Source organism: Emiliania huxleyi (genome assembly GCF_000372725.1).
Source record: "Emiliania huxleyi CCMP1516 unplaced genomic scaffold EMIHUscaffold_113, whole genome shotgun sequence".
Taxonomy (NCBI): domain Eukaryota; phylum Haptophyta; order Isochrysidales; family Noelaerhabdaceae; genus Emiliania; species Emiliania huxleyi.
The window spans coordinates 269,380-291,164 of record NW_005201613.1 but is presented as its reverse complement, the minus strand read 5'-3'; the positions used below and the strand labels follow the sequence as shown (position 1 = coordinate 291,164).

The following is a 21,785-nucleotide window of genomic DNA, read 5'->3' as shown; positions in this document are numbered from 1 at the left end:
GCGTCCCGCAGGCGCCCTCGTCGCGCTGCACGAGCGGACGGGCGACGTCGACGCCGCGTCGACCGCGCTCGAGGCGGCCTGGCTCTCCGCCGAGGCGGGACTCGGCCACCCCCCACACGCCCGTTTCCCGAGCGCGGCGTCCCCGCTTCTGTAGGCGGCCCTCTCCGCCGAGGCCGCGCCGCTTGCGCTGCTGCGCTCCGGCGCCCAGTTTTACGCGCGGCACGGAAGGTGGGCGGAGGCGGCCGCGCTGCGACGTCGCCTCGTTGAGGCTTCGCCGCGACGCCGCCGCCGCCGCCGCCGCTTCCTTCGTGCGACTGATTGTCAAGAACGATCTCTGACGGGTAGGCGGCGCCGCGCGACGCCGCCGCGCTCGCCGCGCTGGTGGTTGCCGAGTCACATGTCGACGCAGAGGCGCCGCCGGGGAAGGGGGGCCAGAGAGCGTCCGAGAGCGGTCTGCCGGCGCACCTCCTCTGCCCACCTCCTCCGCCCACCGCGCCTCGCCTGCGCTCATCTCCAGCTCGTCTCCAGCTCGCGCCCACATCGTCTGCTGACATGCACATGCACATGCGCATGCACATGCACATGCACATGCACATGCGCATGCACATGCCATGCTCATGTGGGAGTGAGCCGCCACCTCCCCACACCTGTCCTCCTTGGGGGGCATGGGACGGCACCGTCGCCACCTCGATGCCCTCCTGGGAAAGCACCTTCGCGGTGCGGAGACGCGGAACGGGAGATATAGGGAGATATGGGGAGAAAGGGGAGACATGGGGAGACATGGGGAGAAAGGGGAGACATGGGGAGATATGGGGAGAGATGGGGAGATAGTCGTTTCTTGAGGCTCTCGCCCTCTCGCCTTTCCTCGTAGGCGGCGCACGACCGCCTCTCGCGCCTCGAGCTCATGTGCCGAGAGTAGCCGAGAGGAGGCTGAGCTCCGCCGAGAGCCGCGCCTCACCTCGCCTCGCCCCTCTGCCCGCCTCTCCTGGGCTGAAGCTGGGCTCTCGGCCCGCCGCACCCACGCGGTCAGTATTTCTTATTCGGCTCTCTCTCTCTCTCTCTCTCTCTCTCTCTCTCCTTGTCGGATTGGCGTGCCCCTAGACCCAATCCGGTAGACCGACTCATCGATCCTACTGCGGCAGGTGCCCGCCGCTCGAGGAAGAGGAGGGCGGGCCGATCGACGCAGAGGCGCTCGAGCAGGCGACGCTCCCGCGCGCCGCCAAGCGCGCCGCCGACGCCGCGCCCGCCGACTCCGGCAGGGCGGCGGCGGCGGGCGGCGAGGGCGGGTCGGGCGGCGGTGGCGAGGCGCGGGGCGGGCGGCTGCGGAAGAAGAGGCGGTCGAGGCGCTCCAAGCCGCGGTACCCCAAGGGGTTCGACCCCGAGACCCCGCAAAAGACGCCGCCGCCCGACCCGGAGCGCTGGCTGCCGAAGCGCGAGCGCTCAAACTACCGGCCGCGCAAGAAAGACAAGAACCGGATCGCGCGCGGGCCGCAGGGCTCCACCTCGGGCGCCGCGCGCGTCGACGACCGGGCGACGACCAACGTCAAGGAGCTGAGCGAGGAGGAGAAGGCGCGCAACCGCGCCAAGGCCGAGGCGGAGGCGCGCGCCGAGGCGGCGGCGGCGGCCGCGTCGGCCGCCTCGAGCAAGCGGTCCAACAAGAAGAAGGGCGGCAAGGGCAAGTGGTGAGCGCGAGGAGCGCGGGAGATTTCCGGCTGCGGGCCCCTGCGGCGGGGGTGGCTCGTGTGGCTGCGACGACGGCTTGTCTTGGAGAGTTGGGTCGCGGTCGGGGGTGCCCCGATCCGGGGGCGCGCGCGGAGAAATCTCCTACCGTGGTCTTCTTCTACAATGAAGCGGTTACCCGGAGTTTGTGTGCCACGCGCACAACGACATCCAAAATATCCTCACCGTTATATGCGCGTCATATCTTGTGGTGAACAGGCCGACTTCGCGGTTTGAGCGCCCAGCGCAGACCGACCGACCGCAGGCCGCAGAGGGGTTGTCCGGTCGGCGGCCGCGGAAGACCGCAGACCGGAGGGGGGGTCCGGTCGGTCGGAGCGCAGTGGAGGCTGGAGCGCAGACCGAGGGGGGGGGTCGGTCGGGTTGGCTCGAGGGTCACACCGCACATGCTCGCCGCAGCCCGCGTGAATAAATTAGTAATCTCTAAATGCGGTATCTCTAAAACTGAGAAGCGGCGTCCAGCACCCGGATCGATTGCCATTCGCTGTCGCTTGAGCGACTCGGAAGCCGATGAGCCCGGTGACGGCGGCGGCGATGTGTCGATCAAGCTCTCTGGCAAGTCATCGTGAGGGATGGACAGCAGGTAGCAGGTAGCAGAATGATTCCTATTGCTAAAAAAATCTCTAAGGGGAGGACAAAACGTCGTGCCGCAACCAAGGCGCAGACAGGCAGGCAGGGAAGAAGAGCCTCAGCAGGACAGCAGCTGCTCTCGCGGACTCACATGGCTGGCCGTGCGTGGCCGGGGCCGCGCCAGTGACTGAAGTCCTGCATGCAGACTCCTGCCATTGGCCACCCATTGTGTAGGCTGGCTGTTGCAGCCATTGCTAAAAGAAAAACAAAGAAAAAGAATAAAAAAAGGAGCGTGACAGCAATCGCGGCCGTCTTGATCGCGGCGCGTGAAGGATTGACCCAAAGCGCGCTTCTCCTCTTGTCAATGAGCGCCGCCGTCATCGTCCTCAGCGCGGCCGCGGCCACACAACAGTTTATCATCTCGTGCCCGATAGCTTTCGTCAACCTCTCTCTTCCTCTCGTCTCTCTTGCACACGCTGGCGGTGAGTGCACGCTGGCGATCGACAGATTGGTGAACCCTTCTCGAGTCCCAAGGCAAGAATTTGTCAAGAGCGAGCCGACTGCGGTGACCACCCCTCGCAAGACCCTTGAGGCGTCGACCATCGACGTCTTCGCCCCGCTCGATGCGTCAAGGACCAAGGCGGCGCTCAGCGGGCGAGCGGGAGGAGCGGAGCAGCACTGCCTGCTCCTCCAGAGTGAACGGGCCATCGATCAGCCGATCGGCACCTCGCTGAGGAACTCAGCGTGGCCAACGGAGGTCCGCTCCACCCGGCTCGCCGACCCCAGGATGTTCGAGTCAACCCCAAACCCAGGATGTTTGAGTCAACCCCAAACTGAAGCGGCGGTGCCCACGCCGATCGGATGGTCGAAGAGCTCGCGGACGGATGGAGACCTGGCAAGCTCCTGCACCGATGACTCGTCTCCGCGGCTCGAGAGTGGCTGCAAGGAAGGCATCTTTGATCAGGTGTCCGCCATGCGCCGCCACGCCCGCGACTCGACCCATCCCTCTGCTCCACACGTCTCCACACTGCGCTTCCCAGCATGCTTTTGGTGGTGCCAGGTGAGCGTCCACAGCGAGGACACAGCGGGCCGCTCAAAGGAGATTCACAACCGGCGCTACCGGCGTGAGAGCGCAGCGCTGCGACTTTTGCTGTTGACGATCGTGGGCTCTTGGCTACTCCTCGCTGCGTGTTGCAGCTGCGTTGTAGAGCGTCGCTCATCGAGACGCGACGTGCTCACTACGCTGCTGCTACTACTCATTGCGGCACAGTTCCCAGGCGCGTGCGCGCAGGCAATTCAAGTCGATGGCCCGTGCTCGCTCACCGACGGCGGCTCGTGCGCCACGTCGCCAAACTACCCGAACAGCTACGGCATCAACGAGGAGTGCACCATCAGCGGCGTGCCGCCGGTCGAGCTGGAGACGGTCGCCTTTGAGGTGGAGGGAGACTTATATCCCTACGCCGACTACGATGGCAACGGCGACCCCACGGATGACTGCTACTACGACTACCTCGCCGTCAACGGGAAGAAGTACTGCGGCACCTCGGGGCCGCAGGGCATGGTGCCTGGGGATGGCGTCATCGAGTGGCGATCGAGGGCGGAGCGAGCGCTGCGATCGGATGACTTTGTCAGCTCGGGCTGGAAGGCGCGCCCCCTGGGCTCTCTCGCCTCCTCTTCCTTCTCCTCTCTGACGCCTCTTCTCCCTCTGCCGTCATCAGATCTGCTGGGCGACCCGGCCGACTTCGCCGCCTTCGCCGCCTCCAACGCCGCCTTCATTGCCTCCACCGCCGGCGCCGCCTCGCTCTCCGCCGCTGCCTCCAGTCTTCCCTGGCTTCGATGTCTCCGCGGCGAGCGAGGCCGAGCTCCGCTCCGTGATCACGCAGGCGGCCACTGACGTCTCAATCTACCTGCCGCCCAGTGCGCACTTCAAGCTGTTCAGCCAGATCAGTTGCGCCTCCACCATCAAGGTGACGGTCGCGAGCAGCGGCGAAGGCGCGACGCTCGACGGCCAGGGAGAGACCGGGCTCTTTAGCCTCTTGGGCCGTTGCAGCCTCACCCTGCGGGGGCTGACCCTCGTCAACGGGGCGGGCGGGCTCGGCGGCGTTGTGAACGCGAACGGCGCAGGCGACGTCGAGATCATCGACACGACCGTGAGGGACTGCTCTGCTTCTGTGCGCCGCGTAGAGCTAGCCTCCCTGGAGCACAGGGCGAGATATACGGGCCACGGCTGACCTCACGCCGCTCTCTCCTCGCAACCGCAGTACGGCGGCGTCGTCGCCGCGTATGACATCGAGTCCCTCTCCATCGCGGGTGTCGACTTCATCGACAACAGAGCGGATATCTCAGGCTCGGTGCTGTTCCTGGCAGAACTCAAACAAGGTTCCTCGATTCGCGACGCCTCCTTCACCGGCAATACCGCTGGCGACGGCAAGACGATACAGACCGACTCGCCGATAGACTGGGAGTGCCGCTTGGGCCGCTGGATGCCGCGCCAAGGCGCCTTCGAAGGCGACTTCAGCGCCCCCGAGTGCTACCTTTGCTCCGCTGGCTACTATGGGGACACGAGCGGCCTCGACAAAGCCACCTGCGTCGGTCCATGTGACAGAGGCTACTTTTGTCCCCTGGGCACAGCGGAACCGCTCCCATGTGCACCGGGCTTCTATATGCCCGTGACGGGCGCAGCCAGTGCCGAGTCGTGCATCCCTTGCTCCCCAGGGACGAGCCAGTCCACAGCCGGCGCGGTCCGCTCCTGCGACGCGTGTCCTCCTGGCACATTCGCCGATCAGCTCAACGCCACCAGCTGCGCCGAGTGCCCCGCGGGAAGCTTCTGCCCGAAGGAAGGCACCGTCCGGCCCTTCGACTGTGCCGCAGGGGAGTACCAGAACCTCACCGGCCAGGCTGCGTGCGTGCAATGCCCTGCTGGCGAGTTCCAGGCGGAGCGCGGACAGACGTCGTGCGACTTGTGTGCCGCGGGTGGATACTGCGATGACACCGAAAATTTCGGCGGCGGCTTCACGCCCTGCCGTGCGGGGAGCTACAACGAGAACACGGGAAGCAGCTCACCCGACGCCTGTCAGCAGTGCCCCCCCGGAACCTCCAGCCCGACCGCCGGCGCAAACAGCAGCGAGACGTGCGCGAGCTGCCGTGCAGGGACGTTTGGCGACGAGCCCGGGCTGAGTGAGTGCACGGACTGCCCCACGGGGTCCTACTCGAGTCAAGGTAGCCACTCATGCGAGCAGTGCGAGGCGGGCACCTACGCGGCGAGTAAGGGCCTCTCGCAGTGCGTCCCCTGTCCGTTCCCGCGGAGCAGCGAGAGCGGCAACGCCACTTGCTCCTTCTGCAAGGAGGGCTACTACCGGGACGCGACCACCGATCCAGCCGATATCTTCCAGAACCCGACCGAGCAATGCAAGCCGTGCCCGCCGTACGCCACATGCAATGCTACCGGCACCACACTAGAGTCGCTCGGTGTACCACCCGGCTACTGGCGCGCCTCTCTCAGCACCTCGGAGCTTTACCCATGCGACTCAGAGACGTGCATCGGATCAGACCCTGGCGTCGGAGCCAGCTTGCAGCTTCCTCGCAATGCGGAAGAGGGAAGCGATCCCTATTGCACCCGGGGCCACACGGGCCCCCTTTGCGAGGGGTGCGTCGCTCCCTCAGAGTACTTTAGCCGCGCCAAGGGGCAGTGCGCCGCCTGCCCGTCGACCGGGCGTACCGTCGTGGTGGCTCTCGTCTCCGCCTGCGCGCTTGCGGTCCTCGCCGGCACCTACGCCGCGATCCGGCGCCGGTGGCTTTGGCGCCGGGCGGACGAGGCTGGCTTGCAGCCCAAGTTCAAGATCATCGTGAGCTTCTACCAGGTGAGCAGTACCCTCGGCGCCGTGTACGGCGTCCGCCTTAATGAGCGCTTTACAAGCTGGCTGAACGCATTCAGTCTGGACGTGTTCGAGCTCGCCATTCCTGGCAGCTGCCTCGGCAGCATGGCTAGTCGGTTGCTCATCGCGGGCCTTTGGCCGTATGTCGCCGTGGCCTTTGTGTCGGTCGCCATCCTGGCCCGGTCGGTGCTACTCAACCTATCCACGGGCGCCGGTCCTCGCTCGGCCTTCTGGGGGGCGTTTGACCGCAAGACCCTCGGCCTTCTCCTCTATTGGGCCATCTTCATCTTCTACCTGGTCCTGCCCTCCGTCTCGCGCTCCATCTTTGGCGCCATCTTGTGCAAGTCTTTTGGCTACGATGACGCGTTGGAGACGCGGATCAGCTTCCTGCTCACCGACACCTCGCTCAAGTGCAACGCGGGTCCCGACTGGGAGGACGGCTCGAGCGAGCTGCGCGCCTACTTCTGGTCCTTCTTTGGCCTCTGGCCTGTACTCGTACCGGTCAGCTTTTTGGCGCTTCTGCTCCGCGTCCGAGCTCCAGTAACGGCGCAGCGCGCGACCCCGTTGACTACCGCGACGAGCTTCCTCTGGCGGGACTACTCCGCCAGCTTCCTCTTCTGGGAGGTGTGCGGCGGCGCACAGTAAAAGGGAGGCTTGACATTTCTCGTGAGAGCGTCACGGGTCTGAGAATAGGTGATCGACCTGACCCGCAAGACCTTTCTCACCTCGATGGTGCTCTTCATCGATCGAGAGAACGGCTCGGTCAAGCTCCAGCGCCTCGTCGTCGCCGCCATCGTCTCGGCCATGTTTGCGACCATCTTAGCCCTCGCCCGCCCCTACCGGCGCTCAGACGACCTCTACCTGGCGTGCGTCGCCAACTTGATGCTCACCTGCTGCTTCTGCGCGGGGGTGGTCATCCAGGTGCGTGATCTCTACTCTCCCACTCTCTCTCCCGTCCACCTTCATCAGTCTCATCGCCCGTCCCCGCCCACTGCAGCTCTGCGAAAGCAACACGTACGACGACAAGATGTGCTATAAGCTCGTTGGCTTTGAGAGCTTTATCAGCGCCACGACATTTGTCATCGTCCTCACCGCCGCCATGCTCGCTGTCTCGCTGGTCGTCATTATCGTGTCGGTGGTCAGCGCCCGGAGGGCACCTACCATGCGGCTCGTCTCTTCAGGCCGTGAGCCGATGCGCGACGGCATCACCCTCGCCGGTGGCCAGCAGTGGCACCTCTTCCTTAGCCACGTCTGGAGCACGGGGCAGGTTTGCCAACCCATCGCCTCACCAGTCCTGACACCCCCTTGCCCCCCGCGCCCTCCCATCTTCAATGGGTGTGGGACTCACCCGCCCTCACCTTCCTTAGGATGCCGTCGCCGTCATCAAGAACGAGCTCCAGCAGTTCCTCCCCGGCTGTGAGATCTTTCTGGACATCGACGACCTCAAAAACATCGGAGAGCTGGAGGCGTACATTGGTCGCTCACAAGTGGTGCTCTGCTTCCTGTCGCGGGGCTACCTGCGCTCGACAAACTGCCTGCGCGAGATCCGCGCCGCGCTGGAGATGGGCAAGCCGCTGGTGCTCGTCCACGAAGCAGACCCGGACAAGGGCGGAGGCACGCTCGCCGAGCTGCGATCCGAGTGCCCCGAGGAGCTGCAGGCCGCCATCTTTGACGCCGGCTGGCCGATGGTGGTGTGGCATCGGATCGAGGACTTCCAGCACGTCTCGCTCAAGGTCATCGCCGAGGCGCTGCTGCTGAAGACGCCAAAGTACGAGGGCGAAAAGGAGCTACCCCTGTGCATCCCGGGCGAGCTCCGAGTTGACGGCCTCGCCTTCCCCAAGCCGGTGGTTCTCTGGGCCTCGACTTTGAACGACGGGGCGCGCGATCTCGCCGATGCGGTTGCGGCGGCCGTGGCTGGCAGCATCTCCGTCACCGACACAACGCCCTCGCGCCTCTCCTCGTTGCCGCGCGCGAGCGGCCGAGGCGGCGACGAGGCGACGCACATGCTCCTCTACCTGAAGAGATCGACGTGGGCCGGCGATGGCGCCGAGGCGCTCGCAGAGCAGGTGCGCGCCGCGCGCAGCGCCAGGCTGCCGATCGTCATGGCGCACGAGAACGACGCCGTGCGCGGCGGCTGCATCTTCGGCCACTTTTTTGAGGTGACGCCACGCGACCTGATCTCCGATGGGCTGTACAACGATCTCGCCGTCGGCTGCCATGCGGATCCGCACCGGCAGGTGTCGCACGCCCTCCTCGCACAGGCGCTCGGCGCGACCAAGCAGACTGCTCAGTCGCGCGTGCGCCGCGTCACCGCCCTCGCTCGAACGACGCAGCCCCGCGGCTCCTCTTCAAAGGCGGAGCAGCAGGAGCAGGAGCAGTCGGCGCGCGACCAAGTTGCGCAGGTCCAAGAGGAAGAGTCGGCGGCGCAAGCTCGCATCTTGTACTCAGAGGTCTGAGCGTAACCCAGGCGAAGTATATAGTTGGTCCAGCCGGCGCGCCACCGCGCCATAAGTCGGGTGGTCCAGTCGTGGCCTGACTGTTTGTCGCCTCTCTAACACGCACGCAGGATCGAGCCAAGGCTGGACAGGCTGGAGAGGTGATACGTGATGTGCATTACTCGAAACTCCTCTCTGGATCCTTTTGACAGTCTTGCCTCGCCGCGTTTTTCTTCTTCGGGCTTGTTGACAGGCGATTTTGCCCCGCTGCCGCCTTGCGCTCCGAGTCGCTCCAAAATGGCTCACCGCGAGTCCCAGCCCTCCAAAGACGAACTCGTGCTGATCCCAGCTATCCGCAAGGACAGCACCACTGGTTACAAGTGCGTTTGATTGAGGGGCTCACGGCATGGGCACCGACCGAGGGGGGGGTCGGTCGTCACACCTCACGCCGCCGAGAGAGCGACCGACCGGAGGGGGGGTCCGGTCCACCTCGGGGGCAGACCACCGACGACGAACCGGCTGGGGGGTCCCCACGAAGTAGGGGGGGTGGGTACAAAATGACGCTCATATGATACACATCGCGACATCCAAATATCCCACACCGTTGCGCAGGAGCTCTCGGCTTCGACGAGATCATGATTGACGAATGCGCGAAAGTAAACCTGAAGCCATTGTGTGAAGACCAACAATATTGCAAGGCGGATCCTCAATCTTATTACATGGGTCAGGACAGGGGCATTGTCAACAACATGCATCGCGCTATCAATTCCTATTTCCCAGAGGGTTGGGATAGGCCTGGACCAGCCACAACCCTCAAACAATTCTTTGAAGAAAGCAATACCTATTTCACGTACACTGCGAAAAATTGGGATGACAAGGCTATCTGCACTCCCGACGACGGTTGTAACGTAGTTCATGGATGACGATCGGCTGGCGACCCGTTAGGGTCGACAGTTGAGCTAGGGAGTGTGGCGATGGCCGCCCAAATGCGAACGCAGTTCAGGTTGGCTATGGTTACCGGCACATAATGTGTGCTCGCCAGCCGAGTGCGTAGACAGACTGGACCCAATGGGCCGACTGTCTTTTCGAAAGACACTTCTGAGCTGAGTTTGTTCTGCACGCGCTGACGGAAGGGGGGAGTCACGGACTGTATTCTTTTTGTTATGGCTACTTTTGATACAACTCTCACAAGAATAACCAGGTAATCAAGCTAGAATTTACCAGGTTGCCGGTCACCTTTTGTGTCTCAAGGGGTGCGGCTGCGCTCCAGCGACGACCGTGCGCCGCAGGGCGTCGCAGCGTGCGAAGCGATTCGGCGGAATGGGACGGCCGACGCAGTGGATGGTTGTTTGCGATTAAATTCAGCGCGCTGGACATCCTGCCCGGAGCCCGGCAGCGCAGGAGGCGAGTCCGAGTCGTGTCGGCCCGATTTGATTTCTTTTTTCAAAACAATTCCCTAGGCCTTTTTGCTCGCTGGAAATGCAGGCTGAAATGCACGTCAATGGTGTTAAAAATAGTTCCCTTGGCAAAAATCGACGCTTTTCAAAGAATCTTGATCCATATTGCACGGGACATGGCACTAGCACAGGTACACCAAAGAAGAAAACCGACACCTACGCATGAAGCAACTTGCGCTCCACAAGGGCGCAGGGTAGACTACGACGATTCTACGAACACCGCCCGCTGCCGTTCCTAGGCCGCCTCCGCGGCGCGGTAGAAGGGGCGGTCGCCGTCGATGGTGATGCGCTGCAGCTTTCGGTGCGAAGGCCAGTAGTCGTTCACCGGCCGGTGCTGCGTCAGCCGGTTGTCCCAGATGGCGACCGAGTGGGGGCGCCAGCGGAAGCGGCAGCGGAAGCGCGGCTGCTCCATGTGCTCCTGCAGGAAGCCGAGCAGCTCCGCCGACTCGCCCTCGCCGAGCCCCAAGATGCGCGTGGTGAAGAGCCCGTTGACGAAGAGGCTCTGCCGGCCGCTCTCTGGGTGGGTCCGCACGACCGGGTGCGTCACCGGCGGGTTATCGGCCAGGGCTTGCGCCAGCCGCTGGCGCCCGCCCGGCTGCGACAGGCTCTCCTTGAAGCCGTGCTCGAACGAGTGCTCCGCCTCGAGCCCCGCAAGCCGCCGCCGCAGGCTCGGCTCGAGCGCCTCGAACGCCGCCGACATCGAGAGGAACTCGGTGTCGCCGCGCCCGCCGTCGGGAATGACGATGCCGTGCAGGATCGACCCGAGTGGCGGTCGCGGTCGGAACGTCATGTCGGTGTGCCACTTTTCGATCAGCGACGGCCGCTCGCGGTCATTCTCCAGGATCGTGATCTCTGGGAAGCCCTCGACGGTGGCGTATGCGGGGTGCGTCTGCACGCCTCCAAAGAGCTGGGCGAGCGCGCGGTGCGCTGCCGGATCGAAGGACGCCTGATCGCGGAAGAAGATCACCTCGTACTGAAGGAGCGCCTCGCGGACCGCCGCAAACTCGGTGGCACCGATGTGAGAGAGGTCGGCGCCCTCAATTTCGGCTCCCAGGGCGTGGGCGACCGGCGTGACGCGCCAGCCGAGCGCGTGGGCGGACGGTGGCTTGAGCGCCGGCGTGGATAGACGGCGGCTGACACCTCGCAGCGCCCTCATCGTCGCCAGGGAGGAGGTGGCGCTCGCCAAATGCAGCGGGGGTACGGGCTGGGGGAACAAGTTTTCGTTTGCCAATGAACATGGGCGGGGGCGGGGCGCTGTAGATGATCTGAAAAGCGAGAATCTGAGATTCCAGCATCCGAGAATCTAGTTCAGGAATCTGACCCAGCCCAGATTTCCAACGTCCATCCCCCCATATCCCCCTTCCGTACCCCCCTTGTTCTCCGTTCGATATCTGCCGACGTGGCCAATGCTTCCGCGGGCTCGGCGGCCGCCGCTCTCGATTCGGCTGCCGCGGCGAGCCTTCTCCGCCAGGTCCTCCGCCGCCGCCGCCACCACTGCCACTTCAACGCCCGCTACACCACTCCGGCTGCTCATCGTTGAGGCAGATGATCGCGCGGGCCGGGAGCGCCTCACCTCTGCGGGCTGCACAACCGCGTCAGACACGTTTGCGGCGCTGCTTTCGCGCATCTGCCCCGAAGATCACGAGCTGCGCCTCTCGTACTGCCACCCGGCCGACTCGGTGCAAGAGCTCGCTGAAGTTGGCGAACTCTCGCGCTTTGACGGCGTCGTATGTGAGTGCAGCGCCCGCCCTCCGACCTCTCGCAGCGCCCGCCCCACCGCCCGCTCGCTCGCTCGCCTGAGCACGCTCGGTGGCGCAGGGACGGGGTCTTCGCTCACGATCCACGAGGACAAGCCCGAGGTGACGCGCCAGATCGAGCTCGCGCGCCGCTGCTTTCAGGCCGCCGTGCCGCAGTACGGCTCTTGCTGGGGCCTCCAGATCTCGGCGGCCGCGGCGGGCATCCCGTGTGAGCCCAACCCGCGGGGGCGCGAGCACGGCATCGCGCGCGGCATCGCCCTCACTCGGTCGGGGCGGCGCCACCCGATGTTTGACGGCTGCCTCCAGACCTTTGACGGCTGCGCCGCGCACACGGACCACGTCGCGGCCAGCTGGGCCGCGGCGCCCGTGTGCAGGCCCGGCGTCGAGGCGGAGGTGCTCGCGTCGAACGACTTCACGCCGGTGCAAGGGCTCGCCGTCCGCATCGACGGCGGCGAGTTTTGGTCGGTCCAGTACCACCCCGAGCTTGACCTCGGCGAGATTGCCCGCCTGATGCGGCTGCCGGCGTCGCGCAGCCTGCTGGTCGAGCAGGGGGAGGTGCGGCGGCACCTCCTTCTCAGCGCCCCCCCCCCCCCCCCTCCCCCCTCCCCGCCGCCGCCGCCCCTCACCGCCCCTCACCGCCACCCCTCGCCACGCCGTCTCTCACCGCCGCGCCTCTTGCCGCCGCGCGCAGTACTCGAGCGAGGAGGAGCTGCTCCGCTACTCGCGCGACCTCGAGGCGCTCGCCGCCGACCCGTCCAATCTCGAGCTGCGGCGCCGGCTCGCCGTCGGCGACGATGTCATCGACCCCGCGCGCCGCGCCCGCGAGATAGCGAACTGGCTTCAGCACCTCGTGCTGCCGCAGCGGCGGCGAGACCTCGACCACGTGCGCGGGCCGCGGGCGGAGGCACGCTACCCGCCGCCGGGCCTCGCCGGCTCGCAGCTCGTCGGCGCGGCGGGGCGGTTGGGCAAGCCGCTGGGCGCGCCGGCAGCCAGGCCGGGAGAGGTTGTGGTCGACAACCCGTACGACGGCTCCGAGGCGGCGCGAGTGCGGCTGCTCGGGGCGTCGGAGGCGGTCGCGCAGGCAGCCTTCAGAGGACCCACGCACACGCACACGTCGGCAGGAGCAGTCGGCAGCCTCAGCCTATGACCCGCAGGCGGTCGCCGCGGCGCGGGTGCAGCGCGAGTGGGCTGCGGAGACGACGGTCGCGGAGCGAGTGGAGCTGTGCGGCCGGTTCCTCGACGCGCTCGAGGCGGACGTGGATCGGGTCGCGGCCGACATCACGGCACAGATGGGCAAGCCGCTCGCGGCGAGCCGCGGCGAGGTGCGCGGGGTCCGCGAGCGCGCCGAGGCGATGATGGCGCTCGCGCCGGCGTCCCTCGCGCCGGAGCAGCTCCCCGAGAAGCCAAGCTTCACGCGGCGCATCGAGAAGGTCCCTGTCGGCGTCGTGCTCGCCATTGCGCCGTGGAACTACCCGCTGCTGACCGCCGTCAACTGCGTGGTGCCTGCGGTGCTCGCCGGCAACGCCGTGCAGCTCAAGCACTCGCCGCGCACGCCGCTGTGCGCCGACGCCTTTGAGCGCGCCTTCGCCGCCGCCGGCGCGCCGGCGGGCCTCGTGCAGGCGAGCCCGTTGGAGGGCCCTTTCTAGTCGCGCCCTCAGCCCTCTCACCGCCACAAGCCTCACCGCACCACCACAAGCCTCACCGCCCTCTCGCCACCCCTCCCCACAGGCGCTACCCTGCAGCAACGAGGCGGTGCACGCGGCCATCGAGCTGCCGCAGATTGGCCTCGTCTCTTTCACCGGCTCGGTCAAGGCGGGCCACGCGGTCCACGCCTCCGCGAGCCGCCGCTTCATCGACACGACGCTCGAGCTGGGTGGCAAGGACGGCGCGTACGTGGCTGCCGACGCGGACGTCGCCGCCGCCGCCGCGTCGCTCGTCGACGGCGCCTTTTACAACGCCGGGCAGTCGTGCTGCGCCATCGAGCGGGTCTTTGTGCACGAGACGGTACACGAGGAGTTTGTGGCGCGTGCGCTTGAGCTCGTGAGGGCGTACCGGCTCGGCGACCCGCGCGACGGCGCCACCAGCCTCGGCCCGCTCGCTCTCCCCTCCGCGCCCGCCTTTTTGCGCGGGCAGGTGCTCGACGCGACGGCCAAGGGGGCGCGGCTGTTGTGCGGCGGCGTCGAGACGGCGTGCCCCGCGACGGGGCGCGGCCGCTTCTTCGCTCCGGCGCTACTCGACGGCTGCGACCACTCGATGGCGCTGATGCGCGACGAGTCCTTTGGGCCCGTGCTCGGCGTGTGCAAGGTCGCCTCCGATGCCGAGGCGGCCGAGGCGGTGGACGACTCGCCCTTTGGCCTGACCGCCTGCATCTTCACCTCCGACGTCGAACGCGCCGAGGCCTTTGCGGCGCGCGTCGACGTGGGCACCGTCTTTATGAACCGGTGCGACTACCTCGACCCGCTGCTGCCGTGGACCGGCGCAAAGGCGTCGGGCAAGGGCGCCAGCCTCTCGGCGCACGGCTTCAAGGCCTTCACTCGGCTCAAGGGAGTCCACTTCAAGCACGACCCGCTGGCGTGAGCCCGAGGCAGAGGGTAGAACGTGTGTCATATTCTGTGCCCCCTGGCGCGTTGGCAGCGACCCGGCACGGCAGTCCCAGTCGTCTCGACTCCATGAGTCCTTCTCTCGACGAGTTTGCGCGCGCCAGCTAGAGCGGGTAGGCTTTATCGGAGACTGCCCATCTCTCGTGAGTCTCGATTTGAGAGACGGTGTAGCAACGAAAAGTGTAGAGTGAAAAAAACACTACATCGGGCCGAGCCTGATGTTGCAGTGGGGGCACGCGACGCGCGCAGCGCATGTGCGGCGCTGCGCGACCGGGTACAAAGCTGAGCCCTGGCCAGCCCTGGCCTCGACACCTCGACACCAAACCTCGACACCAACTCGACACCTCGACACCCCGTGCCAACTCGACACCCCTCGACACCCCTCGACACCCCTCGACACCATCTCGGCTGGTACCACGCTCGCCGGTCAAGGTGCCAAACTCGACACCTCGACACCCCTCGACACCGCTCGACACCGCTCGACACCGCTCGACACACCGCTCGACACCGCTCGACACCTCTGATGATCCTAACACAGCAGAGACGTACCAGGTAGACCCATTGGAGTCACAGAGTTAGAAACTCAGGGTTGCAGCAGCAATCAAACTTCGCTGGCAGTGCTTTCATCCCTCAGTTGCAGCCTCTCAAGTTCTAGCTCAGTTGCAGCTCAGTTGCGCCCCTGTTGATGTAGCAAACATGGCAGTACTCAGGTAGCCCTCAGGTGCTGCACAGCACCTTGTACAGTGGCAATGAATCCTCACACCAGTGAGCTTGTGCCATGAGTGCAGACCTGTGGTCCATTGCGCTTTGTGCACTGGCGACGCTGCACTGGCGACGCTGCAGCGGCGGCGACGCTGCTGCGATGGGGTACTGTAGCCCTAGGGTTAGGGCTAGGGTTAGGGTCAGAGAGTTCAAGCCGTTGTGCAGCTCCTAAGAGAATGGCCCGGTTTGGGCCGAAACCAAATGGAGGAATCAGCGGTCCGTCGACACGAGCTCTCGGTGAATGCTTTGGGTTCTTCGGGCTAGGGTCTGGGTTAGGGTTAGGGTTAGGGTTAGGGTTAGGGTTAGGGTTGGTTGTCGTCGCGCGCTCTCGATATCTGGCTAAGACAGAGACACAGCAGCAGAGGCGACCCAAGCAACACACCAGAGCGCGGACGGGGGCGCGAGTCGTCATCTTGGACTGTGAGGTGAGTATTTGCAACCGGGAGCTCGCCGCCGCCCCTACACCGCCGCCGCCGCCCTCCCGGTGGCAAATAAGAGGGCTCCCGCGGCGATCAACACCGCAACTCCTCCGTTGGGAAACGCAAGGCGCACCTTTTTGTTTTGAAGACCTCGATACTTAGCGCACTGCTCGGGCGAGAGCTCAAACACGTGCCGCGTCTGGTCTTCGCCGCCGGCTACGCGCACAGACACAGTACGCGGCAGCGCCGACACGTCAACCCGCGTGTACGTCAGCGACGGGTCCCGCACGCCGCACGAGGCGCATGCGTGCAGCGGCAGCGCGTGCGCCATGCGCTCGTCGCTCCACTCGCCCAGCAGCCGCCGCTTCGTCTCGTCGGAGACGTGCACGCAGCGCTGCAGCAGCGCCGCCGTCTCGTCCTCGAGCCGCTCCAGGTCCATGACGACGTTCGTCGAGGCGTGGAAGCGCGTCTCCAGGTCGATGGCCGCCTGCTCGGCCGCGGCGAGCTTGCCCTGGTCGACGCACATGCCGCACACCGCGTGCGCCGGGCAGCCGCACTGGCCGCGTTGTGGGCGCACGGTCTTGGCGACCGCCGGCGCTGCGCGCCGGTCGTGCTGCTCACGCTGCCGGCGGCGCTGGTCGCGCGCCTGCCGATCGCGCGTGTTCGCGGCGGCTGCATCTCGTGCTCGTTTCGCTCGCACCCGAGCGGCTGTCGCCAGGCGCTTCAGGTCGGCGGTGCTGCGCGCGCGGCCGTCGGCCAGGCACAGCCACATGTCCTCCTCCTCGGCAGGCTCGCACGGCTTGCCGTCGAACTGCGGCTGGCGCCCGCGACGATGCTTCGCCCAGGCCGGGCACGATGGTGCCGCGACGAGCGGCGTCGAGGCGACGGCCATCGATGGGTCCAGAAGACTTGGAGACACTTCTCGACCAAAAAATCAAAAAAATCGAGCACAATTGCGTTACATGGGCATGGCCGGGGTTTCTGCACCGAACGATCTTACTTTCGGTCTATCGAAAGTGTTGATCGATAATAGCCCAAGTCGAAGAGTGCGCCCCGCCCTCGGTATCTGGGCGGCAGGCGGGACTAGAGTGGCACGCTGGTGCGCGGATGGGGGCGCGAGCCGCCCCGTATTTGCAACCGGGAGCTCGCCGCGGCAGATAATAGCCCAAGTCGACGAGTGCGCCTCGGCCTCGGTATCTCGGTGGCAGAGGCGATCTAAGAGGCGAACCAGAGCACGACGGCTGGGTGTGTGAGCAGCCGTGTTGCACTGTGCGGCGACTATTTGTCACCAGGAGCGCGCCGCCACCCCTACACGGCCGCCGCCGCCCTCCCGAGGACAGATAATAGTCAAAGTCGACGAGTGCGCCTCGGCGTTGTTTTTTATTTTTGTCATCGAGGAAGTTCGACGTTCCCGAGACACCTCTCAAAGTCGCTTGCGTTTCAGCACCGCTCTGTCCATGCGCGTGGTGGTCAACCTGCCCGAGCCCCTCGAGCTGCAGCCGCCCGGAGAGCCACGCCACCTCTAGGGCTCTGACGTCACCTGGGCGAAGCTGCAGCGGAGCAGTGGCGCGCTCTTCTCGCTCGATATCGCAAAAACTGAACCGTGGAGCTCTGTCTGGGGCCCGCCTGCTAAAGACCCGTTGCGCGAGTGTGTGACAAGAAAAAACAATCGGCAACGGCAGTGCGCGAAAAAAGAGCCGGAGCGGACGGCGAGTGTCACTGTTTTACCTTTTAACACCTTGCTAGATGATGGCTCGCGCGGACGCGCACACAGCCTCCTAACCCACAGGCACAGCTCTCTCAGCCGTGCAAGAGCTCTCTCAGTGGGGAGCGCTGCGGACGGGTCTCGGGTGGCCAAGGGCGCCGATAATCAGCTGATCTCGCCACGACCGTCGCGCCCATGTGATCACCGATGTACCGCGAACGGCCTCAGCTGATCTCCAGTCCTTCGCGCTACTCTCGTCTCACCACTTGTCTGGCTTCCTCCGCCGCTTGCGCTTCTTGACGCCCGCCGCCTTCCGCGCCTCCTCCCGCTCGCGCCGCTCAACGCGCCGCTTCTCTCTCGCGGCCTCCTCCGCGGCCTCCTCGCCAGCAATGCGCTTCGCGGCGTCGGCCATCTCTTGGAGCGTCGCCTTGTGCTCCGCGGCCGTCTCCTTGCGAAGCAGCAAGCTAACAGAGTTGCCCTCGTCACTCGGGTCGTCGATAAGCAGCTCGACGTCCCCCTCCTGCGTCGTGAGCTGGCGCGAAGGCCCGTCCGGACCCGGCACTGCAAAGGCTACACCCGGCGGCACTAGCCGTGGCGTAAACCGAACGCCCTCCGAGAACTCTATCTCGAACAGCACCCCGCTGGTGGTGGCAACGAGCTGATGCTCGACTCTTGCCTCATCGCCGCCGTGAACGAGCTCCTCGACCAGCCCAAGCCGCTCGCATTCGGCCAGCAGAACCTCTGGATCCACGCATCGAAGCGACGCATCGCGCCCGCCCTTCTTGCAGATGAGCAGCTGGCCGGCTTCGGCTGAAATTGCCGTGTATTCCGTCATTGTACGCGTAGCTCCGCCAGGTGCCGCCACGCTTCAGCAATGGACCTGCCGTGAGCGGGTCGGGATCGTCACAATCGCCGGTCGGCCAGGAGCGCGGCTCCGGCGGTGGTGCCGCGTTGGGCATACTTCGGCTCGCGGCGCGTCCTTCAGCAGTCTTCGCGTTATAGGCGCGACGCATTCCGCTCTTGGCCGGCGACAAGAAAAAACAATTCGCGCATTCGGCATGCGTCCATGTCCCACCCATCCCTCCCTGGCGTCTTCACGTTATTTGTTAGGACGTAGCCTCCTTCTCTTCTTGGTACATGGAAAAATCTTTTTTATCGTCGCGTACCCTATGACGACGTACCCATCCGTCCGGCCCGCCGTCGGGGCGGACGATCGCCTCACCTGGTCCGCGCCGCGTCGCACGACGCAGGCGAGGTCACTGCAAACCAACGCATGCGCGTTGGTCTCATGTCAAAATTCGTTCGCAGTGTTGAGCAATGTACGCCGCAGTACCTCAACTCTGGCACAGTCCTCGAGCATGCTCAGGGCTCCACTGCCAGCCACAAGTCGGCCTCAAAGCCGACTTGCGGCGGCTCGGCAGCAGCACACGGCGCGGCTTCACTGCGCTGGAAGGGCGACTGGCGCCGACAGGTGCCGACAACCCTCCACTGTGCGTGAGGCCGTACACGGGTTGCTTGCTGTGCTGCTGACTCTGGGGAAGCTCGGAGCGGCAGCGACAGCGCTCACCGCCGGTCAGCCCGCCGCAATCGTAGCGGCTGCGCCCGCTCGATTGCGGTTTGTCGCGCCGACCTCGCCGCGAGGCGAGGTAACGGGTCCAGCATGTGCCAATCGCACATTCTGTGCGGTTCCACGTGCACTCATGGCGGCGACGACACGCGGGGGGCTGGGCGTGAGCCGCAGCTCCCCCGGGCCAACGGGGGCCTATCCCGGTCACAGCCAGCAGGGGCATACAATTCCTGTACCCAGAGTTACTTCACCGAGAGTAGCGAGATGCAATCTCGCAGAGCAGCTGCTGATGGCAGCCGGGCCACTGCTGTGGCTCTTCGGCTCTATGGCTCTCCTTGACTCCGTGGTTCGGCGACTGCCCTTCACACCGCAGCCTGCGGCCGCCATCCCAGTAGGCATCCCCGAGTCAGCCTCTGCATGGCCGCCCTCCTCTCACCACGCCTCTCACTGCGCGCTTACACTCCATCCACCAATGCCCGGTGCACACACGGTGATTCACACCCTCTCACGAAAAACCGCGCTCCTGCTGCCACGGATAGCTCGCAGGAGGCGCATCAGCGCTTTCAAACGCGCCCGCAGGCACGCCCGCAGGCGCGTCAACAATGTCCCAGTGCCCACCCACGGCTGCGAGTCGCCCAACCCCGCACGCACGGTCCCAACCACAAATGGACCCCGTCTCGCGTTCCCCACCCCCGCCGAGTGACAGCCTGCCGGATGAGGCGCCCTAGGGCTCGCACTCAGCCCAACAATCAAGCCAGTCACTCGGGGTGCCAACACTAACTCAACCGCCGAGATCGACCCTATGCAAGCGACCAGGCGCAAACAGGCGCAAACAGACCTCGGTCTGAGGCGCGCCACACCGCCTTCGGCACTCGCCCGCGCCCGCGATCCCTCGGACGCGTTCCACCCGCGCCCTCACCAACCAAATCCCTCGCCTGAAGCACGCTGAAACCGCCAACGCGGCCGATATCACGCGAGATAGTCAGAGCTGACACACAGCTCCATTCACACCTCGAGACCAGAGGCGACTACCACGCTCGACAAAGCCCCGGAACCCGTCCCCACCACCGCTTGCCTACCCTCCGCGTACGGCGACACCCCGACACGCCACCTCGGCAACACCCCAACATCGGCAGGCAAGATTCACGCCACGACGGGCAGGCAAGATTCACGCCACGACGGCGCCCCACCCACACAGACTGGACAGGCCTGCTCTCGGAGAGGGGGGCTAGGGGGCCAAATCCACGGCCACAACCCCTAGAGGCAATGGAGCTGAGAGAAGGCGCTCGGCTGCAAGGGTAGCAGAGCACCACTCCTACGCCCACGCCCCCTCAAAGACGGCAGAAACAGTCGCACGCAATTAGTACATGGCCCAGCTCGCGCCATCGCCCACACTCGAGCTTTGCAGCGCGCGGGCTCACACTCTACTATAGGCCCCCTCGACGCCCACTTCGAGTTCTACTCAGCTAAGGGCCGCACTTGACGCTGTAAGCAGCGCGCGGCGAAGCAGTTTGGCGCTTGTGGTGAAATATGGGAATCTAGCCCAAGGTCGGAGAGTCGTGTCATAGAGAGGAGAGAGTGTGTGGAGATGTTTTGTGCGGGATCAGGCCCGAGTCCCTAGTGTCGCCGGAGCAGGTAGCTCCCTTTTTCGTAAAACTGAACAGTTTTTTTTTCTTCTTGGTACATGGATAACAGTAAAATAAATCGAGCTCTTTTCTTCCTCAACGACCGCGCCGTGTACGGGGTGTCGTGGAGGGTGAGTTGAACAGGGGTTGTGCGTCAAGCCCTCCTGCTCGGCTCCAGCCGGTAGACAAGTGTTACCATCAACAGAGGAGAAGGATATGACCTCGGGGCCGATGTGACCAAGCGCTGGTAGCGTGGAGCGTGGTTTAACCTCACACCCATGGTCTCACAGTGTGCCGGCAGTCGCCGAGCAGTGTCGCTCACACAAGCCGCAGCACAAGTGACTGAGGTGGAGAACGCCATCAACAAGGAGATGGCGTCATTCACCTACCGCCCGGGCAAGACCTGTAAGTGTGTGGTCACGCGTGCCATCAGCAAGTACGGCTGGCGCAGCGCCTCTGAGTTTAGGTGCTGCCCGGTCTTCCCTGACTGTGCCTGCTGAGGCAAAACGCGCCGGTGCAGCAACGGCAAAGGGCTCGGAGAGGCGGGGCTGTGTAGCTCGTTCATCTCCAACGCCCAGGTGACCGAGATCTTCTGAGACAGGGACGGGAGAAATGCCTCTTTTCTGATGTATGCGTTCTCTCGAGTGTGTCGCCGATCGAGCGAGTTGCGCGCCACATGCGCATCCATCGAGCCTCGACCGCGTCGAGCACGACTTGAGCGTCTGTGTATTATTACGTCTTTCGGGATAATTTAATCGATCTGTTGATGTAGAATACACAACACATTCGCCCGCCCGTTGCACACCGGCGCGGGGCACCTGTAACGCTTTGTGGACTGGAGAGAGTATATATACCTCTCCTCTTCTCAGCCGGGGCCCCGCCGGAAACGCCCCTCACACGACACACACTGTGCCGTTCACATGCAGCATGCAGGTTTCTCTGGGAGCACGACTGAGTGATGCCCACACAAGCACACAACCCCCCATGAACGATGAAGTGTGCGCGCCCCGCCACCGATACGAAACGCCACCCGCCAGCCCACTGCCCCCTGATCTTGAATCCACTCGAGCGTGATTCCACGCAGCGCCGCACTGGCACATGCCCACCCATGCATACGAGCCCGGCCCCATGCCCCGCCCCTGTGGCGGCGAGCTTCCGCCGAACGCCCGGCGAAAGCATCCGACCCCGCCCGACCCGTGCGCTCCTGCCGTCGAGCCAGAAGCCCCAGAACGAGAGGTCCTCGCTAGGACGCGTCCAACAGACCCAAAAAGGGTGG

The 21,785-nt window shown here is 65.1% G+C and overlaps 6 protein-coding genes across 6 annotated transcripts in view; 3 read left to right on the top strand and 3 right to left on the bottom strand.

Moving 5' to 3' along the window:
* Positions 1-1,686, top strand: part of EMIHUDRAFT_109073 (hypothetical protein) — a gene marked incomplete at both ends in the record, with an annotated part of 5,816 nt that extends 4,130 nt beyond the window's left edge. The window contains 2 exons of the mRNA XM_005791425.1: positions 155-228; positions 1,143-1,686. Coding sequence (XP_005791482.1) covers positions 155-228; positions 1,143-1,686 — 618 coding nt within the window. The remainder of the gene's footprint in view (positions 1-154; positions 229-1,142) is intronic.
* An 8,623-nt stretch (positions 1,687-10,309) lies between these two features.
* EMIHUDRAFT_313041 (taurine catabolism dioxygenase) lies at positions 10,310-11,230 on the bottom strand (the record flags this gene model as incomplete). The annotated part of the gene is made up of 2 exons (XM_005791424.1): positions 10,310-10,876; positions 10,943-11,230. 2 exons carry the CDS (start codon positions 11,228-11,230, stop codon positions 10,310-10,312), a joined length of 855 nt encoding a protein of 284 aa, XP_005791481.1.
* A 238-nt stretch (positions 11,231-11,468) lies between these two features.
* EMIHUDRAFT_439969 (Hypothetical protein) lies at positions 11,469-12,535 on the top strand (the record flags this gene model as incomplete). The annotated part of the gene is made up of 3 exons (XM_005791423.1): positions 11,469-11,805; positions 11,893-12,386; positions 12,523-12,535. Coding segments are annotated over exons 1-3 (831 nt in total), but the record flags the coding sequence as incomplete, so codon positions are not given.
* Positions 12,536-13,058: 523 nt separating this feature from the next.
* ALDH9 (aldehyde dehydrogenase) lies at positions 13,059-14,628 on the top strand. The gene is made up of 2 exons (XM_005791422.1): positions 13,059-13,450; positions 13,560-14,628. Exons 1-2 carry the CDS (start codon positions 13,121-13,123, stop codon positions 14,406-14,408), a joined length of 1,179 nt encoding a protein of 392 aa, XP_005791479.1. The 5' UTR covers positions 13,059-13,120; the 3' UTR covers positions 14,409-14,628.
* A 1,104-nt stretch (positions 14,629-15,732) lies between these two features.
* Positions 15,733-16,509, bottom strand: EMIHUDRAFT_361485 (Hypothetical protein; the record flags this gene model as incomplete). Its single annotated transcript, XM_005791421.1, has 1 exon — positions 15,733-16,509. A coding segment is annotated over exon 1 (502 nt), but the record flags the coding sequence as incomplete, so codon positions are not given.
* A 4,377-nt stretch (positions 16,510-20,886) lies between these two features.
* Positions 20,887-21,785, bottom strand: part of EMIHUDRAFT_109067 (hypothetical protein) — a gene marked incomplete at both ends in the record, with an annotated part of 4,308 nt that continues 3,409 nt past the window's right edge. The window contains one exon of the mRNA XM_005791420.1: positions 20,887-20,894. Coding sequence (XP_005791477.1) covers positions 20,887-20,894 — 8 coding nt within the window. The remainder of the gene's footprint in view (positions 20,895-21,785) is intronic.

Bases quoted from the DNA above. Each gene is read 5' to 3' on its own strand.
- ALDH9 (XM_005791422.1), top strand. From the start codon at position 13,121: ATGGGCAAGCCGCTCGCGGCGAGCCGCGGCGAGGTGCGCGGGGTCCGC. The intron at 13,451-13,559 runs GCGAGCCCGTTG...CCCTCCCCACAG, and splicing joins CGCCGGCGGGCCTCGTGCAG to GCGCTACCCTGCAGCAACGA.